Source organism: Physella acuta, unplaced genomic scaffold (genome assembly GCF_028476545.2).
Source record: "Physella acuta isolate Inbredline_101_S28 unplaced genomic scaffold, ASM2847654v3 ptg000376l, whole genome shotgun sequence".
NCBI lineage: Eukaryota > Metazoa > Mollusca > Gastropoda > Physidae > Physella > Physella acuta.
The window spans coordinates 496335-522102 of NW_026731895.1; the positions used below are offsets into that span (position 1 = coordinate 496335).

General features: G+C 41.5%; 1 protein-coding gene across 11 annotated transcripts in view; it reads left to right on the top strand.

Moving 5' to 3' along the window:
- Positions 1 to 536: 536 nt before the first annotated feature.
- The window catches only part of LOC131941899 (dystrophin), a 301691-nt gene continuing 276459 nt past the window's right edge, over positions 537 to 25768 (top strand). For 10 of the 11 annotated variants that reach the window (XM_059301480.1, XM_059301481.1, XM_059301483.1 and 7 more), the window contains exon 1: positions 23767 to 25185. In XM_059301480.1, the coding sequence (XP_059157463.1) occupies positions 24257 to 25185 (929 nt within the window). In that variant the 5' untranslated portion in view covers positions 23767 to 24256. Of the gene's footprint in view, positions 648 to 3349; positions 3557 to 23766; positions 25186 to 25768 lie in introns of those variants that run through there. The other variant, XM_059301490.1, reaches the window with a different exon arrangement.

A 25768-nucleotide genomic window follows, 5' to 3' on the forward strand; every position in this document is an offset into this window, starting at 1 on the left:
TTATTAATGAACATTATTTTCTTCTTTTTAGGGCAGGGGTCGGCAACATGCGGCTCGCGAGCCGCATGCGGCTCTTTTGATATCAAGATGCGGCTCTCCAGCTCCTTGAACAAATACTAATAATTTTAATAAAAAAATTAAATATTTGAAATAAAAAAATATGTTAGTGGCTCTTTAAAACCAGGGAAATTTTGAAAATTGTAACTTTTGGCTCTTCCGCTTCAAAAGGTTGCCGACCCCTGTTTTAGGGCATACTTCTATAAAAGCTTGATATGAAAACGTAAACGTTTTATTATTTTTAAAATTTAATAATGGTTGTTTATAAACTGAGCAATATTATACACATTACTTAAATATGTAGGTTGTTAGCAAGTTTTTAGTACAGTACTGTTTTAGTCATTAAAAACACACCCGCTATACTACCTTTTAACAAGAGCGCAGTGTACCTGGGAATGCGGGGAAAAAAAATCAGTGCAACAGATTGGGTCGACACCGGTGTCGCCGTGTTTTCATTCAAACTGTGCCGGCGTGTTACACGCGACACGGTGTTGACACATCCGCGGTGACACACAAAACGTAGCCTCAACACAAAACGTTCCACAGTTCACGGATATTGTGGGCCTACAAGACCATTGAATGAAAATATTGTGAGTTCTATTTTTGTGCTTTTGATTTTATATTGGTGTTTATAAATAGAAGGTAGGAGGCGGGAAGCTTGACCAGGTAGTCGACAGGGGTTTAACCGTCAACAGGTGGCAGGTGTTAACGCGTTATCTGTTTCACTTCTGCTAGCGGCCCCACTTAGGTTTTTTTTTTTTACGTTAGTTCTGTCAGGCTAATTGAAGTGAAGTCACATTATGTTATTTTTGTTTAGTGGTGGTCTCGATATTTAGTATGATTTACAGTATTAGGCCCCTATTTCTGATCTTGTTCGGCCGTTACCCCACCCCTCTCACCCCTCCCACACACACGAATGAATGGGCCACCGTTGCATAAGCAAACTTGACCCTATCGGCCTGACGCGCGTCTGTTGGCTCTAGCCTTAGGTAGTGTGTGTAAGTCCTGTGGATTTTGACCTTCCCAGTTTTAGCCTTGCAGGTTTTCACAGGCAGGGCTCCGATTTGCTTTCAATTTTCAGATAAAGTTTAAGTCAAAGAATAAGTCAAAGTTTAAGTCAAAGTTTAAATCTTAAGGCAAAGGTATTCTGGGGAACGATTACGTATTTGAGAATTAACCGTTTTTTTGGCAGTTTGATAATATGGTCCTTATTGAAGCAACACTTCACCGTAAAATATAGAGAGGTACACCTAGCCTTCCATTGGATGACTGCTAACAATTCTACTGCATAAAGCGATATTTTCTTACAAAAATAAATAAATGGTCCTCTGTGAAACACTGTCGAGACACCCTCCCCTACATATAACAGTTACATATAACCAAATTACGGAAACTTTGTTCAATTGTTTAAAAACTCATTATATAGTTATCAATCAACATTCACACCGAAATAACAAATAAGCCTTTAACTCGAACCTAACGTTTACCATTTCATCGTATTGATTCTATAAACAGATCATGGCCAGGGGCGGAACTACAGTGCCGCCAGACCCCGCAATGCGGGGGGGGACCCACGCTATTTAGGGGGCCCACAGCCGACCATAATCAATTTTTTTATAATTAAAAAACTTAATTTTCTTTTATTTTTGACTTGATGGTTGTTTTGTAACAAGAATACTATAGCTGCAGTTGGATTGTCTTTATTCTATAGACACCATTCCACGCTCTTGTATATTCTTTTTCCCTTTGCTTTTAAATCATTGTGAAAGAATGGCAAACGGTTTCACCACTTCCATGACTTATTTCCCTTTTTTAAATAGTCAAATAGGGGTGCTCATAAGCTCCTTTTAATAGATTTGTACTAAACAAATTATAAAAGCAATTACTTCTCTTAACTATTATTTTTCAAAAAATACATACTAAAGAATAACATAGTATAAAAAGGAAATGTATTTAAAATTAATAATATAAATACAAAAAGACATTGAAATAAACATAACACGAGAAACCATTATACATACAAAGCTTTGATGTTTCATATTCTTTCGACCGTCATGATAGTTTATTATAGTTTATAAGAATACGGCAAAAATTAAATGAAACAGTTTTTCGAAACAGACTAAGCACTCACACACATGAGAAGTTGTTGTAATTTGATTTAATTGAAAAAAAAAAGCCTTTCTTTCTTCAAAACCCGATCAGGCCAGAAATGAGTATCCTATGTTCATATATTTTGTTTGGTTGTATATATATATATATATATATATATATATATATATATATATATATATATATATATATATATATATATATATATATATGGAGGGGCCCAAAATTTGTTTTTGCGGGGTGGCCCTTTTTTTCTAGTTCCGCCACTGATCATGGCAGAGGAATTCGTTTTAAATTAGTAGTTTGGCCAAACATCACACGTTCGAAGTAGATTTTTCTCTGAGTTATAGAAAAGTCACAAATAGAAGTTAGAACCTGATACTTCGGGAGATGATAATTTTTAGCTTGATTCGCCCATCCGGGATTTCCCGGTTGCAGAAAAAAAATGCCAACAGAACGTTTTTCTCGCACACCGAAAACATCAGATTAGCATAATATACAAGGAAGTAGCTCCCGTCTATCTTGTCCTCTAAAAATCTAAAACTCGTATAAGTCTGAACACTTTTCTTAAATACCTGCTGGTCCAGCTTGTCAATCACTTAAATGAAACACGCCAATAATTATACAACAGTACTCGTGACACAGGCAGGATTAACTTCCACAATGCGCTTCCAAACTCGGCCTAACTGTATTTATAACACGTCGGCTACTCAACGTCAATCCTACGTTTACTGTAGGCTTATAACAGTCACTGTAGTTGTTATATGCAGCAAGACAACACCATAGGTGGAGCCTGCCTAATATAGCGCTAAAGGTGGTAGATAACACCATAGGTGTCACTCTATCGCAGCTCTAACGGTGGTAGCGAAACACCTTAGTCATGACATCAGTCTAATACAGCACTAAAGTTGAACGCTTAAAATCACCTAAGGTACACAATAGCAAAATATATAAGTAAAATAGATGTTTTATTTGGGTCGACGACATTTACCTAAAAATTGTCGCATTCTGGCCTAGGACCCATAGGGAAAACGGCCTTTGGGCAAACGACATTCAGGTCAGTGTCGTTCGGGCTAAAGCCCCCCCCCCCCTCCCCCCCCCCCCCCCTCCCCCCACCCATTTTCTTGATGTCTTGACTGTCAGACGTCCTTCATGTGTTTGTATTTCTGTTTGATGTTGTCAGTAACGCTAATGAGCTGATGCTAGTGAAACACGCGGGAATATTTGTGTGGATGTGATTGGCTGACCACTGCACGTGACCTAAGGATTTAGCTGACCGGCATGTTTAGCTCGAGGAGGAGCGGGGCCGGGAGTGGGAGCTCTAGCCTCGGTTCCAGCGTGGACCTGGACGACAGCCTCAACTTCCACCAACGGATTAGGGACGCGGCAGGTAAGCTTGTCTTTAACTTTTTGCTCCGGTGCTTCAACAGGTAGCCCAGCTGGTATCTCTATTGGTACCTCCACATGTACCTACATGTACCCACTACCACCTCCATTGGTACCTACAGGTACCCCTGCTGGTATCTCTATTGGTACATCCACATGTACCTACAAGTACCCACTGCCACCTCCACAGGTACCTACAGGTACCCATTACCACCCCCACAGGTACCTACAGGTACCACTACCACCTTCACAGGTACACACTACCACCTCCATTGGTACCCACAGGTACCCACTACCACCTCCACTGGTACCCACTACCACCTCGACTGCTCCATTCACAGATACCATCTGGTACATCATTGGTACCCACTTGTACCCCTACTGGTACCTCCACAGTTACCCACAGGTACCCACTATCACCTGTACTGGTACATCTACAAGTTCCGTCTGGTACCTTCGCAGGAAATCACTGGTACTTTAACACCGGTACCTCCACCTGTATCTTCTCTGGTACCTCCACCGGTACCTCCATCAATATCTCCACCAATACCTCCACCGATACCTCCACCTGTATCTTCTCTGGTACCTCCACCGGTACCTCCACCGGTACCTCCACCGGTACATCAACCTGTATCTTCTTTGGTACCTCCACCGATACCTCCACCGATACCTCCACCGATACCTTCACCGATACCTTCACCACACCACCACGTGAAGGTACTTTAAGTGACGTCTCAAGCCCCAATCTTAACCCCACTAACCTTTAATACAGCATGTTTAACGGGACATGCATAAATGATCAGAGATCGATATATTACCTATTGATACTGTTTTCCCCGTTCCCACGGCGTAATATTCACCTTTACACATCAATGAGCATTACGCACGTTAAGTTTTATCAAACATTTAATCTCTTTTCTGAAGACACTGTTGTTATTTGCACATGAAGAAGAATAAAAATCAGAACATATTATTTTGTCTTTACAAACTACGGGGTCAGTAGCAATCATCTCGCAGTTCTCGAAAAGATTGAATAACGACCCATACCATATAGTGGAATGACCAGTGACCATCCCTACTGCCAGCTAACATAAATCGCTTTTTTCCTAGCTTGTACCAATTACAAAGAAAATTGTCTTCCAAAAGTTTGCAAAGTTGTGAGTGCATGCACTGTACCCAGAGTTTCTACCAAGCATCTCTTGGGGGGGGGGGGGGGGCGGCGAAGAAAGTCTACCGCCACCCCCCCCCCCCCCCCCGAACGAAATGAAAATTATATAGAAAATATATACTTTTAACAGTGTCCGCCCCCCCCCCCCCGAAAATTTCAAGTGTCCCCCCCCCCCGCGGGGAAAAAAGTCTGGAAGAAACACTGACTGTACCTCTGTTCACCTTGTACTTCCCTCACGTTAACTATCTATCTATATTTTATTTACTGCTTACCGGTACCTAAAACATGTACAAAAGTAAAATTAATACAACTTTAATAACCCATACCCCATAATAACAATCCTCTCTAGTTTAACCTGTATAAACTATTACATTTTATTTACAGTTAGGAATTTAAAAATTAAAAAAAAAAGCCCTCCCCGTCGCCCATGTACATTCCTTCCTTCTCCTAACCATGGCTTCAGCACACAGATAACTCTTCTCAATGATAAATGGGATTCTCTCCCCTAGGGATGAATGTCAACAGGAAACACAGGCACCAACCCCCGAGCAACTGAGAAAAAAACCCGTTTCAACAATATATCAGAAACATGCATTTAAGCGAGTTATCTCTCCCGTGCGTGGAGTTACCTGACTTAACTCCCTTAGCTATCTCTTAATGGCTGGCACACACACACACCCACAGAGGCACACACGCACGCACGTGTCCCCCACCCCTCCTCACCCTGATCCACCAAGTCGTACCTGTCTAAGCTCAGTCCTCTGTAACTTTTCGTGCTGGATTACCTGCTTGAACTGTTCCGTCCATTTTTCGAAATTCTGAATCGGAAGTACCGGACATTACGGTTGTTTATATTTGTGTGAAGTGTTATTAAGTTATATCACTAGGTATATATATATATATATATATATATATATATATATATATATATATATATATATATATATATATATATATATATATATATATATATATATATATATATATATATATATATATATATATATATAGTTGTCTACGTCAAGCGTGTGGTTCAGTATTGCTGCCGGTATGTGGTGTGTTCCTTCACGTTGCTGTAAGTGTAGGGAGTACAGCGACCTTTAAGCTTTAAACCAAGCCACGAGTCGCTATGGGGATTTAGGAATGTCTTGTAAGCTACAGCCAGCACCAACGGGAGTAACACTTACCCGGCAGGTGCGCATTACCGTCCCTCAATACAACCTCACTGGTTTACTGTTTGATGTAGATGCTTCTGTTGACTTGTTATTACCGTTTATACAATGTAGTAATTATTATTTTTTTCTACATATAATGCTATAATAGTCAATATTTTAAATTGAAAGAAATATTTTTCGGTGTATTGAAATATTGCTAATTTATTTCTCGCGATAGAATAAAAGTAACGTATCGAGTTCTGCTAGTTTGACCTGTGTCATCATGTCTCACACATCATTGTGCCCATGTGTGTCCTCCACCCACAATTTAGGGTGCCACCCACACTTCATTGTGCCCCTGTCTTTCTTCCACCCACACTTCAGGGCATCAATATGCGTCCACCACCCATACTTTAAGGTGCCCCTGTGTCACCACCACCCACACCTCACGGTGCTCCTGTGTCACCACCACCCACACCTCACGGTGCTCCTGTGTCACCACCACCCACACCTCACGGTACCCCTGTGTCACCACCACCCACACTTTAAGGTGCCTATGTGTCACCACCACCCACACATCACGGTGCTCCTGTGTAACCATCATCCACACCTCATTGTGCCCCTGTGTCACCACCACCCACACTTTAAGGTGCCCCTGTGTCTCCACCACCCTCACCTCATTGTGCCCGTGTCACCACCACCCACAGTTTAAGGTGCCCCTGTGTCACCACCACCCACACCTCATTGTGCCCCTGTGTCACCACCACCCACACCTCACGGCGCCCCTGTGTCACCACCACCCACACCTCATTGTGCCCCTGTGTCACCACCACCCTCACTTTAAGGTGCCCCTGTGTCACCACCACCCACACCTCATTGTGCCCCTGTGTCACCACCACCCACACTTTAGCATGCCCCTGTGTCACCACCACCCACACCTCACGGTGCCCCTGTGTCTCCACCACCCTCACTTTAGGGTGCCCCTGTGTCACCACCACCCTCACTTGAGGGTGCCCCTGCGTCACCACCACCCACACCTCACGTTACCCCTGTGTCTCCACCTCTACACCTCTCTCAAACGCACCCCTGAGCTTCCTGACTCCCCCCTTGTAAACTTCCTACTGATTTCCCCCAGCTGTTACATCTACATTTGCCAAATCTTTCTACCTGACTTCTGACCGGCAGTTCCTGACATTATTCTTGTTGATTTGGTCTTTCCTGACATTATTCTTGTTGATTTGGTCTTTCCTGACATTATTCTTGTTGATTTGGTCTTTCCTGACATTATTCTTGTTGATTTGGTCTTTCCTGACATTATTCTTGTTGATTTGGTCTTTAATGACATTATTCTTGTTGATTAGGTCTTTCCTGACATTATTCTTGTTGATTTGGTCTTTCCTGTCATTGTTCTTGTTGATTTGGTCTTTCCTGTCATTATTCCTGTTGACTAGTTTATTTCTGACATTATTCTTGTTGATTTGGTCTTTCCTGTCATTATTCTTGTTGATTTGGTCTTTCCTGTCATTATTCTTGTTGATTTGGTCTTTCCTATCATTATTCTTGTTGATTTGGTCTTTCCTGTCATTATTCCTGTTGACTAGTTTATTTCTGACATTATTCTTGTTGATTTGGTCTTTCCTGTCATTATTCTTGTTGATTTGGTCTTTCCTGTCATTATTCTTGTTGATTTGGTCTTTCCTATCATTATTCTTGTTGATTTGGTCTTTCCTGTCATTATTCTTGTTGATTTGGTATTTCCTGTCATTATTCTTGTTGACTTTGTCTTTCCTGTCATTATTCTTCTTGATTTGGTCTTTCCTGTCATTATTTCTGTTAGTTTGGTCTTTCCTGTCATTATTCTTGTTGATTTGGTCTTTCCTGTCATTATTCCTGTTGACTAGTTTATTTCTGACATTATTCTTGTTGATTTGGTCTTTCCTGTCATTATTCTTGTTGATTTGGTCTTTCCTGTCATTATTCTTGTTGATTTGGTCTTTCCTATCATTATTCTTGTTGATTTGGTCTTTCCTGTCATTATTCTTGTTGATTTGGTCTTTCCTGTCATTATTCTTGTTGACTTTGTCTTTCCTGACATTATTCTTGTTGATTACCTATTTGTATGTGCGTGGTAAATGCAGCATTTCCTATAATAACTGTCTAATGCTGTAACATACACATTTTTTCAGAGGCTTACAAAGTTTGTTTTACATAAGGTCTGTCAAATTATTAATTTTTTTGTAAAGATGATCGATATGGAATTTTTTCAAAATTTATTATTCTTATTTTTAAAGATTTTAATTTCAATTTTTTTTTGCGAGTGGTTATTAGCCCTATGAATGAATAAAAATAAATGCCTCCATTATTTTTGTAAGTTAAGTTTTTATTGTCTTCAAAACAGAAAAATAATGCATCTGTAACAGTAGTTAACATATATAATCTTCCAATGCATTTTTTTCTTCCGCCTAAAAAAAACCCAACGAAAACGTTTATGTGACCCCCCACTCCCCGCCTCACCCCCACCCTAGCCCAGCCCAAATGTTTACACAAGGTTCTAGGGCACCTCTTCAATGTTTAGCTTTAGACAGTTCTAAACAAAAAAATTCTTTGAATCACCGGCTTAAGGTTTTGGCTTGGTTTAAAAGATTGCGTTAGAGATCTGGCCTTGTCTTGCCGTCTTAGTCACACCACGGGGCTACAGGTACTGGGACCAGAGGCGTAGCGAGGAGGGGGGGGGGTGCGTACCGGACCGGGTGACACCATTTACGGGGGGGGGGGGGGTGACACCAAGGCAAAAATAGCAATATATAAAGAGAAAAATGACAATTCCACTTAATTTAGTGATTAATTCGAGTGTTGATAGTGTTTTAAGAGGTGCGAATCGAAAGTTTGAGGTGGGGGGTGGGTGCAAATCAAAAGTTTGATGGGGGGGGGGGGGGGTTGCAAATCGAAAATTGAAAGTTTGTCCCCAGGAAGGGTCGCTACTTCTCTGGGGGGTGACACCATTAAGTGCCGCAGCGGGTGACATCCGACCTCGCTACGCCACTGATTGGGACCGTTCAACTTTAACGGCTTTTACCTCAGTCTTGCTGGTGACTTTAACGGCTTTTAGTCTTGCTGGTGACTTTAACGGCTTTTAGTCTTGCTGGTGACTTTAACGGTTTTTACCTCAGTCTTGCTGGTGACTAACGGTTTTTACCTCAGTCTTGCTGGTGACTTTAACGGTTTTTACCTCAGTCTTGCTGGTAACTTTAACGGCTTTTAGTCTTGCTGGTGACTTTCACGGTTTTTACCTCAGTCTTGCTGGTGACTTTAACGGTTTTTACCTCAGTCTTGCTGGTGACTTTAACGGTTTTTACCTCAGTCTTGCTGGTGACTTTAACGGTTTTTAACTCAGTCGTGCTGGTGACTTTAACGGTTTTTACCTCAGTCTTGCTGGTGACTTTAACGGTTTTTACCTCAGTCTTGCTGGTGACTTTAACGGTTTTTACCTCAGTCTTGCTGGTGACTTTAACGGTTTTTACCTCAGTCTTGCTGGTGACTTTAACGGTTTTTACCTCAGTCTTGCTGGTGACTTTAACGGCTTTACCTCAGTCTTGCTGGTGACTCTAACGGCTTTTACCTCAGTCTTGCTGGTGACAGCTCCAATACAAAAGTCCCGTCGACGTTGATCTTCTTCACATTTTGTTTTTTTGCCCTTGTGGCTTTGGGTTGTTAATTTTACATAATTTATTCTCCTGGCATGGTTTACATAAAGTAAATTAGTTTTATGTAAGGTGATTGATTGTTACTTCACATGACCAGTTAATTAGCTTAATGAAACAATACATTTGTACCATGTACAAATTAATGAAAAAAAGGTTAAATGTATTCTATACTAACATTCATTTATTAAGCCTAGTCTAGTCTTCAGATTTTATTTTGTGTCAGTTCATGACACCGTGATACACATTGTTTCTCTTGCTGAACCTTGTTTGACGCTTACTTTAACAACAGTGTACCTGGAGTACTCAACTACCACAACTTAGAAAAATAACAACTTTAAAGTATACCTCTGACATGTTTAACGTTGACAATTGTTTGAAATTTTAAAAAGTAGTTTGAAAACACATTTTACTATTCTGTTAAGCGTTTCATTGAAGTGTTTAGAGAATTGAACCCACGAGCTTCTTGTATACTAGCAGTGGGCTATCTGTTTGGTGAGTGCTCGGGTTCTTATCGTGGTCAACTGGTCGTCATTGAGTCTATCCTGCAGCGATGGGCACCTAATTGTCATAAAGTTTCAGGGGGCTGGACATTACATTGGTCTTGTCATCACTGTGTACGTCATGAATATTTTGACAAACCAAATATATCATTAACAATGTCTTTAAAACAGACCAAATATTTTACTTCACCATCATTATGTATGATATGACCATTGAAACATACCAAATCTATCATTCACATTGTCATCACATCTGTATGCCATAAATATTTAAACAAACCAAATTTTTTATCTTCTCATCACTATGTATGCTACGACCATTGAAGCCGACCAAATCTATCTACACCCATTGACAATGAGGCTCAGGGTGGTAGATCACGCTTCAACACGTATTATCAAATAATCCTAATCCTCTAACACTAAAACGCTCTAAATTAAATAATCCTAATCCTCTAACACTAATACGCTCTAACACACATGGTTTCAGACAGATCTATCGGGTAGTTACTTTATTTTTGCTCCCCAAAAGAGCGATTGTGAAAACAAACTGCGCCCATTTGTTTAGACAAGAAAATATCCCATGATCCAGGCTGTTTGAGGTATTGCCCACCTGAGGTTCGCTTGTGTACGCGAATGTTACAGCTCAGTGTTTAATGTCTACTGAGATAACGGCCGCATCTGTCCACAAACTCGCCTAATGAGGCTCAAGTTAACAGCTTGCTTTCATCTACTGATCGGCTGCCTGTACGGTTTGTTTGTTGTTTTTTGTTTGCTTTTTAGGGGTTTGGGGAGGGGGCGCTTGCATTAGACAGACAACAGAATACTTAAAGGCCAATAACTCCTCTAAATATTTAATGCCGTGTAACTACGCGATGGTTACCTGCCTCCATGGTTTGTACGATTGGCCCAAAGCAGACCTGACATACAAGGCTGGTTCTGTCCACTTGAGAACCCCTGACATACGAGGCTTGTTCTGTCTACGCTAGAACCCTTGACATTCGAAACTGGCATGTCTACGTGAGAACCCCTGACATAAGAAGCTGACTGTATTTGTATCCCAATGTTTACATTGTGCGTGAATCGCCGGTAGGTGTTTCTACAAAGCCGGGCCCTACAGCACCATTATGAGATCCACTGCTGCATTCTAGAGTGCCGGATTTATTTTCTTTTTGACAAACTGTAAGCTAGCTGAGGTACAGTCAGCATTGACTTATGTCAGCTGATGTACAGTCATCATTGACTTATGTAAGCTAGCTGATGTAAGTCATCATTGACTGTATGCAAGCTAGCTGATGTACTGTCATCATTGACTTATGTAAGCTAGCTGATGTAGAATATCACTAGCTGTATGTTAGCTAGCCACTGTAGGACATCACTGTCTGTATGTAATCTAGCTGATATAGAGTATTTCTGGCTGTATGTAAGCTAGCTGATGTAGAGCAGTACAAGCTGTATGTAATCTAGCTGATATAATGGTATCACTGGCTGTATGTAATCTAGCTGATATAATGGTATCACTGGCTGTATGTAAGCTAGCTGATGTAGAGACATCACTGGCTGTATGTAAGCTAGCTGATGTAGAACATTACCAGCTGTATGTAAGCGAGCTGATATAGAGACATCACTGGCTGTCTTTAAGCTAGCTGATATAAAGGTATCACTGGCTGTATGTAAGCTAGCTGATCAAGAGACATCACGAGCTGTATGTAAGCTAGCTGATGTTTGACGACATCTTACCGACGTGTATATTGTAAAGACTTGTTAGAAAACCCTCACCCCTAATTCACCACGTTACTCAGAGCTAATGACCAGGAAATGATGACGTCAAGTTTTCTTGTGTGCTGGTTCAGAGAACACACGTTATGAATGATTGGAAGACATCAGGTTGTATTTACAGCCAGGGAGGAAATGTTTGTTGCGTGTTAGTGTCAAAAGGTGAGGGCATTCCTCACATAACGGGAATAAGCTGGGGTGTGTATTTGGCAGGTCGGCACTTTTTTTATCTGGCAAGATAGAGGGTCAGTAGGTTGATGGTCTGATACGAGATGTAACTGTATGGGTTCGCAGGTTCAGGGAGTGCCTGCTGGGTCAGGCGTATGGGGATTAGACAGTGTATACTGAGATTCTAACTGGGAAACAGGGAAATTGATTTGTTTAGTGAGATTTTACTGGCCTAATGGGATATGGAGGAATATAGTGAGCAGTGTTTCTTCCAGACTTTTTTCTCCGGGGGGGCACTTGAAATTTTCGGGGGGGGCGGTAGACTTTCTTCGGGGGGGCGGACACTGTTAAAAGTATATATTTTCTATATAAATTATATAAATTTCATTTCGTTCGGGGGGGCGGTAAAAATTTTTCGGGGGGGCTTCGCCCCCCCGAAGAGATGCCTGGAAGAAACTCTGATAGTGAGTCTCATACAGGCATTTTGGGAAATAGATTTTATTGATATTTTTTTTTTGCCGAAATTGGATTAGGATTTCTAAAGTGAGACACAGACATATAAGGATAACGTGATACATAGTGATATATAGTAATATGGAGTTGCGTAGGGCGAATTAAAATAGATTGAGTTACCAAAAGTGCGGTTGTTTTGTGAGATGGTTGTTCTTTGGCGAGATCCTTGTTGTAGGCAAGAGTAAATTACGAGAGTCAGACTCATGCGGGCAAGTGGGGATCTAAAATTACTGTAGTGAGACGGTACTTTGGTGAGAATTTCAAACGAGTGGGTACATAGTTTTAGTGCATGCAGATGTGTGCATAAGTTAGACGTACGGAGCTGGGATGTGAGTAACGCACGAAGAGACCCCTGCACAACAATGTGAAACCCGCTGATTACACGGTGCAGTAGCACAGCTAAAAATAGATAATCCCTGGGTAAAAACACTCTGGAACTCACGGGATCTCTCATTGTCGCAGAGTGGAATCTCCATTAAGATTAAATGCCACCGAAATAGACTCGTGCGTGCTACCTAGAGACCCAGCCTTGATTCTAAGATGGTGGGTAGGTTGGGGGGGGGGGGGGGTCAGTTTGTATTGTTTTGTATTGGCCTTTGTGAGTGGAGTTTGGGGTTTTGTTTTTACCTGTCTAGAAGATTGATGGAAGGTATTCACCTGTAACTGAAGGGCAGACGACTCGGTATTCTCCCGCCCTAGAGGGCAGACAATTCTGTTTCTGGTTTCTTCAGCCACCACAGGGCCAGCATTAGCACGAGACCAAGACCACTTGACGTCGTTGTCAGTGTTTCTTTCAGACTTTTTTCTCCGGGAGGGCACTTGAAATTTTCGGGGGAGGGGGGGGGCGGTAGACTTTCTTCGGGGGGAGGGGGGGGGGGGGCGGACACTGTAAAAAGTATATATTTTCTATATAAATTATATAAATTTCATTTCATTCGGGGGGCGGTAGAATTTTTTCGGGGGGGGGGGGGGGGGGGGGGGAGTTGCTTCGCCGAAGAGATGCCTGGAAGAAACTCTGGTCGTTGTGAGTGACAGATTAAGGCTTACAGTGGAAAAACTTCTTTTTCATTGACATTAGTTTTATCTACGGTACATGAAGAGTCCCTTCCTAGAAAATTGGTATGGTTCAATTCGTTTAGCTGTATCGTCGATAGCGATTTTAATTATTGATTCAAGTCTATTTGGTTTAGGGTTAGTTGCAATTTGAATATGAGTCTGCTGTCGGTAATATGCAGCTCACAATGTCTATCTGAATTTTTAAAATTCTTATTAAGTAAAATGTAAAAAAAAAATTAAAAAAAAATACAACAACTGTATAGCAATAAATGAGTATGTACTGTCTCGCTTTAAATAAAATATCTAAATACATTTAGGGCCAACCATCGTTTTGAAGAAAATACCGTGCTAAGATGAGCTGAGTTCAGATGAGATAAACTTTGAAGAAAACAGGAGCTAACATAATCGTCAACGTAATTTAAAGCGACACTTTGAAAAACCAATTAAAATAAAAGGAAAATATTTTACTTCTGCTTTGTTTCTGTAGCTCTTAGAATTTTCTGTTGATAAGACACTTACGTCACGTCAAGTATTATGTCTACAGATAAAGAGGTTAAACTATTTGAGGAAGTAGGAAAGGTTTTCTTTGGTTGTGCTTATGAGTAAATATATTAATAGATAATTAAGAACTTTTTCTGTGAGCTATTTTAGAAGATACTTTGTGTAGACTGAGCGGCAGTTCTGTAATTTGTTTTGGTTTACTTTGAGCTTTTTGTGTGTTTCAAATGAAAGAGCTCCTCACTTAGTTAACTCTTTATCCATACTACAACTTTTAGTAGTCGCTTTTGTAACTATGAGGAAAAGAATAAGATGTTTAACTTTGAGTATCAGAACTAGATGTTTACTTCAATTATGAGGAATATAATTCCGCGTTATTTTTACTTTGGGGAGCATAGTTAGACTATATTGTAACTATGGAAAGTCTAGCTAGCTGATATTGTAACTATGGGGAGTCTAGCTAGCTGACATTGTAACAATGGGGAGTCTAGCTAGTTGATATTGTAACTTTGTAATAAGTCTAGCTAGTATATATATTGTAACTATTGAGAGTCTAGCTAGCATATATTGAAACTATGTGGAGTCTAGCTAGTTGATATTGTAACTTTGTAATAAGTCTAGCTAGTATATATATTGTAACTATTGAGAGTCTAGCTAGCATATATTGAAACTATGTGGAGTCTAGCTAGCTGATATTGTAACTTTGGGGAGTCTAGCTAGCTGATATTTTAACTATGGGGAGTCTAGCTAGCTGATATTGTAACTATGGGGAGTCTAGCTAGCTGATATTGTAACTATGGGGAGTCTAGCTAGCTGATATTGTAACTTTGAGAAACAGGGGAGGGCATGTGTCAAACCGTCAAGGCTAGGTGCGTGTTTGTAAAGGTCATGTCTAAAAAAAGCTTGTTTGTTTGGGGGGTCATGGCCGAGCGATCTGTCCCGTTGGCGCCAAACCCATTGGCCACAAAGACAACTGCTAACAATTATTTTGGTCCGCGTGAGAACCGTTCCACTATCTTGTTCTGGCAAGTACACATTGGCTAGTTAGTCAAGCTAAAAACTTGATTCTTTAACTGTTAATTAGGTTTCTAATTAGTCACTCCACTTAATCTACATCACGCCCAGAAAAATTGCAATGCATTTTAGAAAATATTTGTTTCAGCAACTCGCCAAAATAATTTTTTTTTCTAAATCACGTGCTTTATGTAGTTTTTGGCAATGTGTGTTAGTTCAAAACAAAATATGTAAAAATGACTTGCAAAAGTCATTGTTGTGTTTACTTGAGTAAATTTCTTTATGAAGTTTGGAATTTGTCATCCACCAGTTTTTAATGGTTTACATACATACACACGAATTCTCTGTTTATGAAGCCAAGCACCAAACGACCACTTCACCAAACACCTTTAAACAGAACACCAAAACGACTACTTCACCAATCACCTTCAAACAGAAGACCAAACGACCACTTCACCAAACACCTTCAAACAGAACACCAAACGACCCCTTCACCAAACACCTTCAAACAGAACACCAAACGACCACTTCACCAAACACCTTCTAGCAGAAAACCAATCGACCCCTTCAGCAAACACCTTCAAACAGAACACCAAACGACCACTTCACCAAACACCTTCTAGCAGAACACCAATCGACCCCTTCAGCAAACACCTTCAAACAGAAAGCCGAACGACCACTTCACCAAACACCTTCAAGCAGAACACCGAACGACCCCTTCACCAAACACCTTCAAGCAGAACACCAAACGACCCCTTCACCAAACACCTTCAAGCAGAACACCAAACGACCACTTCACCAAACACCTTCAAACAGAAAACCAAACGACCACTTCACCAAACACCTTCAAACAGAACACCAAACGACAACTTCACCAAACACCTTCAAACAGAACACCAAACGACCACTTCACCAAACACCTTCAAACAGAACACCAAACGACCACTTCACCAAACACTTTCAAACAGAAACCAAACGACCACTTCACCAAACACCTTCAAACAGAAAGCCAAGCGACCCCTTCACAAAACACCTTCAAGCAGAACACCTAACGGCCACTTCACCAAACACCTTCAAACAGAACACCAAACGACCCCTTCAACAAACACCTTCAAACAGAAGGCCAAACGACCACTTCACCAAACACCTTCTAGAAAAACACCAAACGACCACTTCACCAAACACCTTCAAACAGAAAGCCAAACGACCACTTCACCAAACACCTTCAAACAGACCAAACGACCACTTCACCAAACACCTTCAAACAGAACACCAAAACGACCACTTCACCAAACACCTTCAAACAGAACACCAAAACGACCACTTCACCCAACAACTTCAAACAAACCAAACGACCACTTCACCAAACATCTTCAAACAGACCAAACGACCACTTCACCAAACACCTTCAAACAGAACACCAAAACGACCACTTCACCAAACGCCTTCAAACAAACCAAATGACCACTTCACCAAACACCTTCAAACAGAACACCAAACGACCACTTCACCAAACACCTTCAAACAGAACACCAAAACGACCACTTCACCAAACACCTTCAAACAGAACACCAAACGACCACTTCACCAAACACCTTCAAACAGACCAAACGACCACTTCACCAAACACCTTCAAACAGAACACCAAAACGACCACTTCACCAAACACCTTCAAACAGAACACCAAAACGACCACTTCACCAAACGCCTTCAAACAAACCAAATGACCACTTCACCAAACACCTTCAAACAGAACACCAAACGACCACTTCACCAAACACCTTCAAACAGAACACCAAAACGACCACTTCACCAAACACCTTCAAACAGAACACCAAACGACCACTTCACCAAACACCTTCAAACAAACCAAACGACCACTTCACCAAACACCTTCAAACAAACCAAACGACCACTTCACCAAACACCTTCAAACAGAACACCAAAACGACCACTTCACCAAACACCTTTAAACAGAACACCTAACGACCACTTCACCAAACACCTTCAAGCAGAACACCAAACACCTTCAAACAGAACACCAAACGACAACTTCACCAAACACCTTCAAACAGAACACCAAACGACAACTTAACCAAACACCTTCAAGCAGAACACCAAACGACAACTTCACCAAACACCTTCAAACAGAACACCAAACGACAACTTAACCAAACACCTTCAAGCAGAACACCAAACGACCATTTCACCAAACACCTTCAAACAGAACACCAAACGACCGCTTCACCAAACACCTTCAACCAGAACACCAAACGACCGCTTCACCAAACACCTTCAACCAGAACACCAAACGACCGCTTCACCAAACACCTTCAACCAGAACACCAAACGACCGCTTCACCAAACACCTTCAACCAGAACACCAAACGACCGCTTCACCAAACACCTTCAACCAGAACACCAAACGACCGCTTCACCAAACACCTTCAACCAGAACACCAAACGACCGCTTCACCAAACACCTTCAACCAGAACACCAAACGACCGCTTCACCAAACACCTTCAACCAGAACACCAAACGACCGCTTCACCAAACACCTTCAAACAGAAAACAAACGACCCCTTCACCAAACACCTTCAAGCAGAACACCAAACGACCCCTTCACCAAACACCTTCAAGCAGAACACCAAACGACCACTTCACCAAACACCTTCAAACAGAAGACCATACGACCACTTCATCAAACACCTTCAAGCAGAACACCATACGACCACTTCATCAAACACCTTCAAACAGAACACCAAACGACCACTTCATCAAACACCTTCAAACAGAACACCAAACGACCACTTCATCAAACACCTTCAAACAGAAGACCATACGACCCCTTCACCAAACACCTTTAAACAAAAACCAAACGACCCCTTCACCAAGCACCTTCAAACAGAACACCAAACGACCACTTCACCAAACACCTTCAAACAGAACACCAAACGACCACTTCATCAAACACCTTCAAACAGAACACCAAACGACCACTTCATCAAACACCTTCAAACAGAACACCAAACGACCACTTCATCAAACACCTTCAAACAGAAGACCATACGACCACTTCACCAAACACCTTCAACCAGAACACCTAACGACCACTTCACCAAACACCTTCAAGCAGAACACCAAACGACCACTTCACCAAACACCAACAGGCACCAACAGCAGACACCTTCACCCCATTATTCCAGACACTCATCTGCTCTCTCCTGCACTTTTTATTAAGCTCTTGTATAAATACATTTTAATTGCCTTCTTATCTTTTCTAGATTTCAAATAATTAGCGCTAATTAAATCGACTTGTTAACTGGAGTGCTAATTAAAACTCCACTTGTGGGCTTTCAAATTTAGCTTGAGCTCACTGTTAAGTCTGAAGTTTTCACTAGCCCGAAGCAGAAGTTCTGTCGTTATGTAAGTTACAGGATTCAAGGTTCTTACGTTATGTAAGGGGTCAGTCATAAATAACGTCATGCTTTTTGAACGATTGTTACCTACAAAACGCCACCCCCCACCCCTTCACCCCCCCCCCCTAAAATGACGCCACACCTCATCAAAACTGCTGTTGAATTGTTCTTAATACACCGATTTTTTTGTGCTAAAATCCTGTCTCGGCTCCATCAAAATTGAGTATTTCAAACAACTTCTATTACAATTTATTAAAACTAAAAACATTTTCTAAAACGCGAAATAATTTTTTTTTTTAAATGCAACAGTGTGATGACACACTATCTGAACACCACCCCCCCCCCCCCTCCCCTTCATCACACAAAGTCACAAAATTACGGATCCCCCTCCCCCTACAAGTGTGATGTCATTTATGGACGACCCATAAGTTACTGGAATCTATTTCCTATTACGTTGTGTAATTCCTATCCTGTCTGCTTTTTTTTTCGAAACTGTTCTGACATTGTCTATTGAATTGTGAGTGGTCTGTCGACTTTAATACAATTGTACTTAATTAAAAATGTTAGATATTTCTTGAGTTGTTTTAATTCTCTCTAAGGAAAATCTGTAAGTTTAAAATTTCATATGGAAATAATGTAGTTCCGACTGTATTTACGAGTAGTTCCTGGTCTTTCTAAATGGTTTATTGAGTTTCTGGGTTTTCTTAACGAATTTGTGTACTTCTGAGTCTTTCTTAACGAACTAGTGTAGTTCCAGGTCTTATATTAAAGGAACTAATGCAGTTCCTTACTTTCTAGGGTAACTAATATAGTTCCGCATCTTTCTAAGGGAACTAATGTAGTTGTTCCAGGACATCCTCAGGAACTACTGTTGCTCCCTACGATCTAGTCAAGGAAAAAGTCCGTGTCTGCAAGCATATTGGTTCGACTTTGAACTATCGTAGCTTTTAATTAAACACGCCATAAAACTCCCGAACTAGGCAAAAAAAAAAGTATGCCTGTAAACTTTATCAAGAGCAAGTTATGAATGTGTTTCGTTGGTGTTCTGCTCAAATGTGTTTGGTTCGTGTTCTGCTCAAATGTGTTTCGTTCGTGTTCTGCTCAAATGTGTTTCGTTCGTGCTCTGCTCAAATGTGTCAAAGTTCATCATCACGAATTCATCTTTTCATTTGTGTGACTAAGACACTTGGGGCCATATTTACTAGTTAAGATATTTTAAAAATTCTTTTTGGATATCTGATTGTAGAATAGTAAGATTTATTCTTGAAATTATTGTGTTATTTCATAAATGCAATGTATGTAAAATGCCTTTTTGAAATGTATACGTTCAAAGTATTAAAATATTTCGGTGTTGTATTTCTACTGATAGGTGGTGTATTTATACTGATAAGTGGTGTATTATACTGATATATGCTGTATTTATAATGATAAGTGGTGTATTTATACTGATAAGTGGTGTATTTATACTGATAGTGGTACTTTGATGAGGCTGGGTGTTGTATAATGGCACTTGGACACAAAACAAATGATTTTAATTGAATGAATCGCATTGTCGGCCATAGATGGGTAAAATAGGCATTTAGTTTTTTTTTTAATATGAGGCTGGGTTGTGCCTTAGTTTATCGTTACACTAGGTTGGTGGGTTAAAATACGTCACATAAAGTAAATGCTTTACTCTAGACATGGCAGAGTTAAAATACATCAAATAAATTAAGGGCTTTACTCTAGACATGGCAGAGTTAAAATACATCAAATAAATTAAGGGCTTTACACTAGGCATGGCAGAGATAAAATACATCAAATGAATTAAGGGCTTTACTCTAGACATGGCAGAGTTAAAATACATCAAATAAATTAAGGGCTTTACTCTAGACATGGCAGAGTTAAAATACATGAAATAAATTAAGGGCTTTACACTAGACGAACAGGGTTAAAACTCATCCCGTAATTGAAAGCCTTCAACCGGTGTAAATAAGAACTGTGAGGTAAATACCTGCCCAACGTGTCTACGGAAACCTGGGTTACCTGAAACACCTGGAGAAGGTAGTTTTTTAATGGCGGCTCGGGGAGAGTTTGTTGTGGGGATTGTTGTGTTCAGGATTCGGTGGCTGGACGTTCAGAATTGGTTTTCTGTGAAGTGAAGTGATGGTTTCCTGTGAGGTAAAATATGGTTTTACATGAGGTTAAAAATGGTTTTCTGTGAAGTGATGGTTTTCTGTGAGGTAAAATATGGTTTTACATGAGGTTAAAAATGGTTTTCTGTGAAGTTAAAAGATGGTTTTCTGAGACTTAAAATGTCAGGGTAGAAATGGGTTTCTGGGTAGGTTGAAATATGGTTTTCTGTGAGGTGTAAAGATGGTTTTCTGTGAGGTGTAAAGATGGTTTTCTGTGAGGTGTAAAGATGGTATTGTGTGAGGTTTAAAGATGGTTTTCTGTGAGGTTTTAAGATGGTTTTCTGTGAGGTTTAAAGATGGTTTTCTGTCAGACTAAAAGATAGTTTTTGTGTGGGTTAAACTATGATCTTCTGTGGGGTCGAAAGATGGTTTTCTGAGCGGGATAAATGATAGTTTTCTCTGAGAGTAAATGATGTTCTGATGCGCAAGAAGTGTGAATGTTAAATTCAGTTTTGTCTTAAGATGGTATAGGCCCGGCACTTTAAGTTGACGTAAACAATCGTGCTACACACGTGTTTAATCAACTTGTCTCTGTGCAATCAATTAATTTTTCACAGTTTTAAGCTGCAGTCACTTGAAATAAATTCATCCAATAATTAAGCTGTAACTACAGTAACCCAGGCACCGCTGCCCCCCCCCCCCCCCCCGGTCACTGACACCACGACCAGCCGTTTTGGTGCAGCACGATGTGATTGAACCACACCACCACCAAACCAAAAACTCCACCAGCAACATTGCTCAGCGCGCCATCCTCTCACGTCTGCTATTTTGTGTTGCACCGGATGTTTTCCTCACTTTTGTGTTCAACTGTTTAAAAAACGGTTGAAGCCGGGTTTAAAAAAAATAACAAAACACCTTTAAATCACGTGACGTCCTGTAATAACAACGTGCTCACCTTGAGAAAGGTATGAGCACAAAAATGTGCAATCACCGCTCGTCTAGCGGAAGTTATGTGCTGCAGGTATGTGGTTGAGGCGTTTCACACTTCCACACAGCTCCATACATACACTTATATACACCTCTACACACCCAAACACACCTCCGCACACCTCTACACACCCACACACACCTCCACACACCTGCACATACCCACACATCCACACATCTCAACACAACCACACACACCTCTACACACCCACACACACCTCCACACACCTGCACATACCCACACATCCACACATCTCAACACAACCACACACACCTCTACACACCCACACACACCTCCACACTCCGGCACACACCCACACATCCACACACCTAAACGCAACCACACACAACTCCACACACCTGCACACAACTCCACACATCCACACACACCTAAATACAACCACACACCCACACAAGCCCACACCTTCACATCTTTACATATCGACACACCCACACATACACACAAAGTGTGTGTGTGTGTGCGGAACCAAAGTGCAGACACTGCACTATCTGACTTGAAGCTGTTCAAATCATCAGCGGCTCTGTGTTACCTCAGTGTATGGCCCGTAGACATGCTAATCCACATTTCTTTCTCTCTGTGTTGCCTTAGTGTGTGGCCCGTAGACATGCAGATCCAAATTTCTTTCTCTCTGTGTTGCCTTAGTGTGTGGCCCGTAGACATGCAGATCCAAATTTCTTTCTCTCTGTGTTGCCTTAGTGTGTGGCCCGTAGACATGCAGATCCAAATTTCTTTCAGTCTCTGTGTTGCCTTAGTGTGTGGCCCGTAGACATGCAGATCCAAATTTCTTTGACTCTACTTCAGTTGAACAAAAACAACAACAAAGTTTTACTTTTGATCGTGTGTGTTTGAACACATGTTCACAGCTCCTTATATCAGCTTAGTTTCTCTAAAACCACACAAAAAGTAATCGTTGAAAGCGTTTCAATTTTAAACAGTTTCTTCCTTCATCCATATTAGACGTGATTAGAAATTAATTATTACTAGATAGACTCGAATATTTGTTTCCTCTGCAGGTCTGTTTGTGGGGTTTTCACAATTTATTTTTGTACAACGTCTTTGGGTAGTCTATGCTGAAATCTCAGAACTCTTTAATCAATTTCGGCTTGGGAGATTACCTCCAAAAGGTACAGACTACATTGGATGATAACGAAAGATTATCTTTTCTATGTTTTTTAATTATATATTAGTCATTACAATTAATCTGAAGATAGGATATTCAAATGAAAACGCAAGTAGCGAATTCTCAATTAGTCGGATGAGCTGTGTTTTACGGGTGCTGTTTTCCTTTGTATGCATTTAAAGGCGTGTTATTGTAAGAATATATTTATTTATTTATTTTTAATTTACGTTTACTTTGGCTACTGTTTACAATATCTTTTAAAACGTGTTGGGTAGATTTTAGTTAAGTGTTAACGGTAATGCTATAGTTATCGAAGTTACAGTTTTAATATTTAGCGACTCTGTTTTATGTATGAAATATCTAGCATTTGTAAATAAGAAGATAGCATTTCTGTATCAAGTGCTACCGTGTGTAAATGCGATTTTATATGTTATTTAAACAACCAACAGGCAATGGATGTGTTTATTACATAGTTTTACAGACGTTTCTCACATAGCATAAAGTCAGTTCTCTTGTAAGCATTTGTGAGGCTCGCTTGAATTCGGCTGACAGTCGGGCACTTATCGTGTGAATAAATTGTACCATTGCAGACTGGTCTGTTTATCGTGTTGGTGTCTTGTTATAAAATAGTATTTTATATTCTCTGTAGGACTTTTAGCCAGGGACGATGGATGTGATTTTTTGTTCGGTTTTCGAAGATTAAAATTAAAATTGAACTTTGTTAAACAAATATGGAGGACAGTGTAGAGAGGTCAATAGCTGACCTTGACCTCAACACGGGCGGCATGAGCGAGTCTAGTGATAACATTGCTCGGGGTAGCCTAGGTGAGTCTAGTGACCTCAACATTGATAGTGGCCAAAGTGATTTAGCTGACCACAACATTGATAGTGGCCAAAGTGATTTAGCTGACCACAACTCATCAGGTGAGCAAAGTGAAACATTGAACCGAAAAGTAAACGGTAGCGAAAGTGAGACCACTGATCACAAAACAGCATGTGGCCAAAGTGAATCCACTGACCACACCACGGCAGATGAACAAAGTGAACCCAGTAACTGCGGTAGCTCTGACGCCCCTCTGTTGACCGCTGTAGACCCACATCCAGACCCTCATCTCTCGGCATCAGATGTGGACCTCGTCTCTAACCAGTCTGACCACCCTCCTACCACAGCTGCTTCTCCTCAACCAACTTCTGCAGCTCAGGGAGAAAGTGCAGCAGATTCCACACGCCCTGACACACACGTCAGCAGCAACACGGTCTCAGCCAGCACTCCAGAAAATTTGGCACCACAAGAAACAGCTCTAACACAGAGTCCAGAATGTCAACACACTACATCAGAGCCTGAGTCTCAGCCCAACATCTCCTGTTCTGTAACTGAAGCAGTTCAATGTGTCTCTCGCGTCCATCACGTGACAGACACATCCCCGGTAACAAACACAGAGCTGCCACAGACTCCTTGTCTGGACAACTATCTGAACGAAGACGAGGCTGTGATGGAACTGACCGGCACCAACGCCCAGCTACACCGTGAACACAGAGCACCCAAGCGGTTCTGTGGTTCTGCGGACGGGGGTCTGGTGGAGGCTGCTGACATCGAGGACGACCGCGTCTTGCTGTACGCCGGACACATGATAGACAGCGGCATCACCATCACGTCCGACGCCGTGACCACACCGTCGGAAGACGAAGACTTCACAGTAGGCGATGAGAACTTGTCGGACGACTTCGTTGAGCAAGACCCGGGCAAAACGTACAAAAACCTCCCGGTGTACCCGGGCGAGTCAGTTCAGTATGAGGACAACTTCTCTCAGTTACCAGAACCTTCTGTCAGCCAGAGCTCTGTCATCATCCGCTACCCCAGCACAGACTCCCCACGGGTCGACCAGCGACTCATCTCCTGTGATGACGACTTTGATAGCCCCTTGTTCTCTCCCCTAGCCTTCACGCCCTTAGCTTTCGACGACGTGGTATTTTTCCCGACAAACACGTCACAAACCAAACGGTCAGCATACCTGGAGTACATGGCCTCCAACGAGCAGGTGCTGAAGGCCCTAGAGGTGGCGCGTCAGGTCGACAAGTTTGACGCCCTGCCGGCTGTGGAACTAGCGGAAGCGGCGGAGGCCTTCAGGCAGACCTTCAGAAGCGAGACCTCGGAAAGCTGTCTGCTGGAGACGGATTTCGCTGCCGGAATAAAAACCGGCCACTCCAGTTCCGTCAGCCGGAACGATGACGTCATACATTTTGAAGGGACGCACGTGACAGCAGGCGCCAGACCGAAGGAGCGTCTGCCGCTCACCCCGCACGTGTCGGAGAGCGGTCTCGTGTCCGGCCTGAAACTGCCGTCAAGGTCAAACCTGCTGCCGTCAGCAGGCGACACGCTACTCTCTCCCAGCATTGAGGACCCTTTCGACGACAGTTTCCGGTGAGTCACTTTTAAAATGCCATAAATAAAACGTCCCTTTACAATTTTAAAATAATGTATCTATATACCGACGTAGGAAAAAAAAAATCTGCTTTGTAAATATTTTTGTGTTAAATGACGACTTTGAGCTACCGTAGTTTGTATCCTGTAAAGTATACACTAACAGGAAAACCCAGAGCAGCCATACTCCCACATTTTAATTAACCCAAACGTATTGCTCGTATTTTGTTTACATTTCCAAACTCCCGAGATGAAAGCTACAGGCAGACGTCAACTCATCGCCAGGGTTTGTTTGGGTTGACTCACAACGAGTTTCATTTCTCTCTCCCCCTCCCCACTCTCTGTCTCTCTTCGTTCTTAGCTGAGAGAGAGAGAGAGAGAGACAGAGAGAGCAACACCCTACTTCTCAAAATGTATTTCCACCCTTTTCCCTCTTTAAATTACGCGGAGTTAAATGCTAATGACGTAAAAGAAAAGTAAGCGGCGTAAACCACTGATAATAATTTTATCAGTTGCTTCCCTTGGCACGTTTTCAAGCCAACTTTACTGATAATATATTTTTCATTCTCCTCAGGCATTTGCT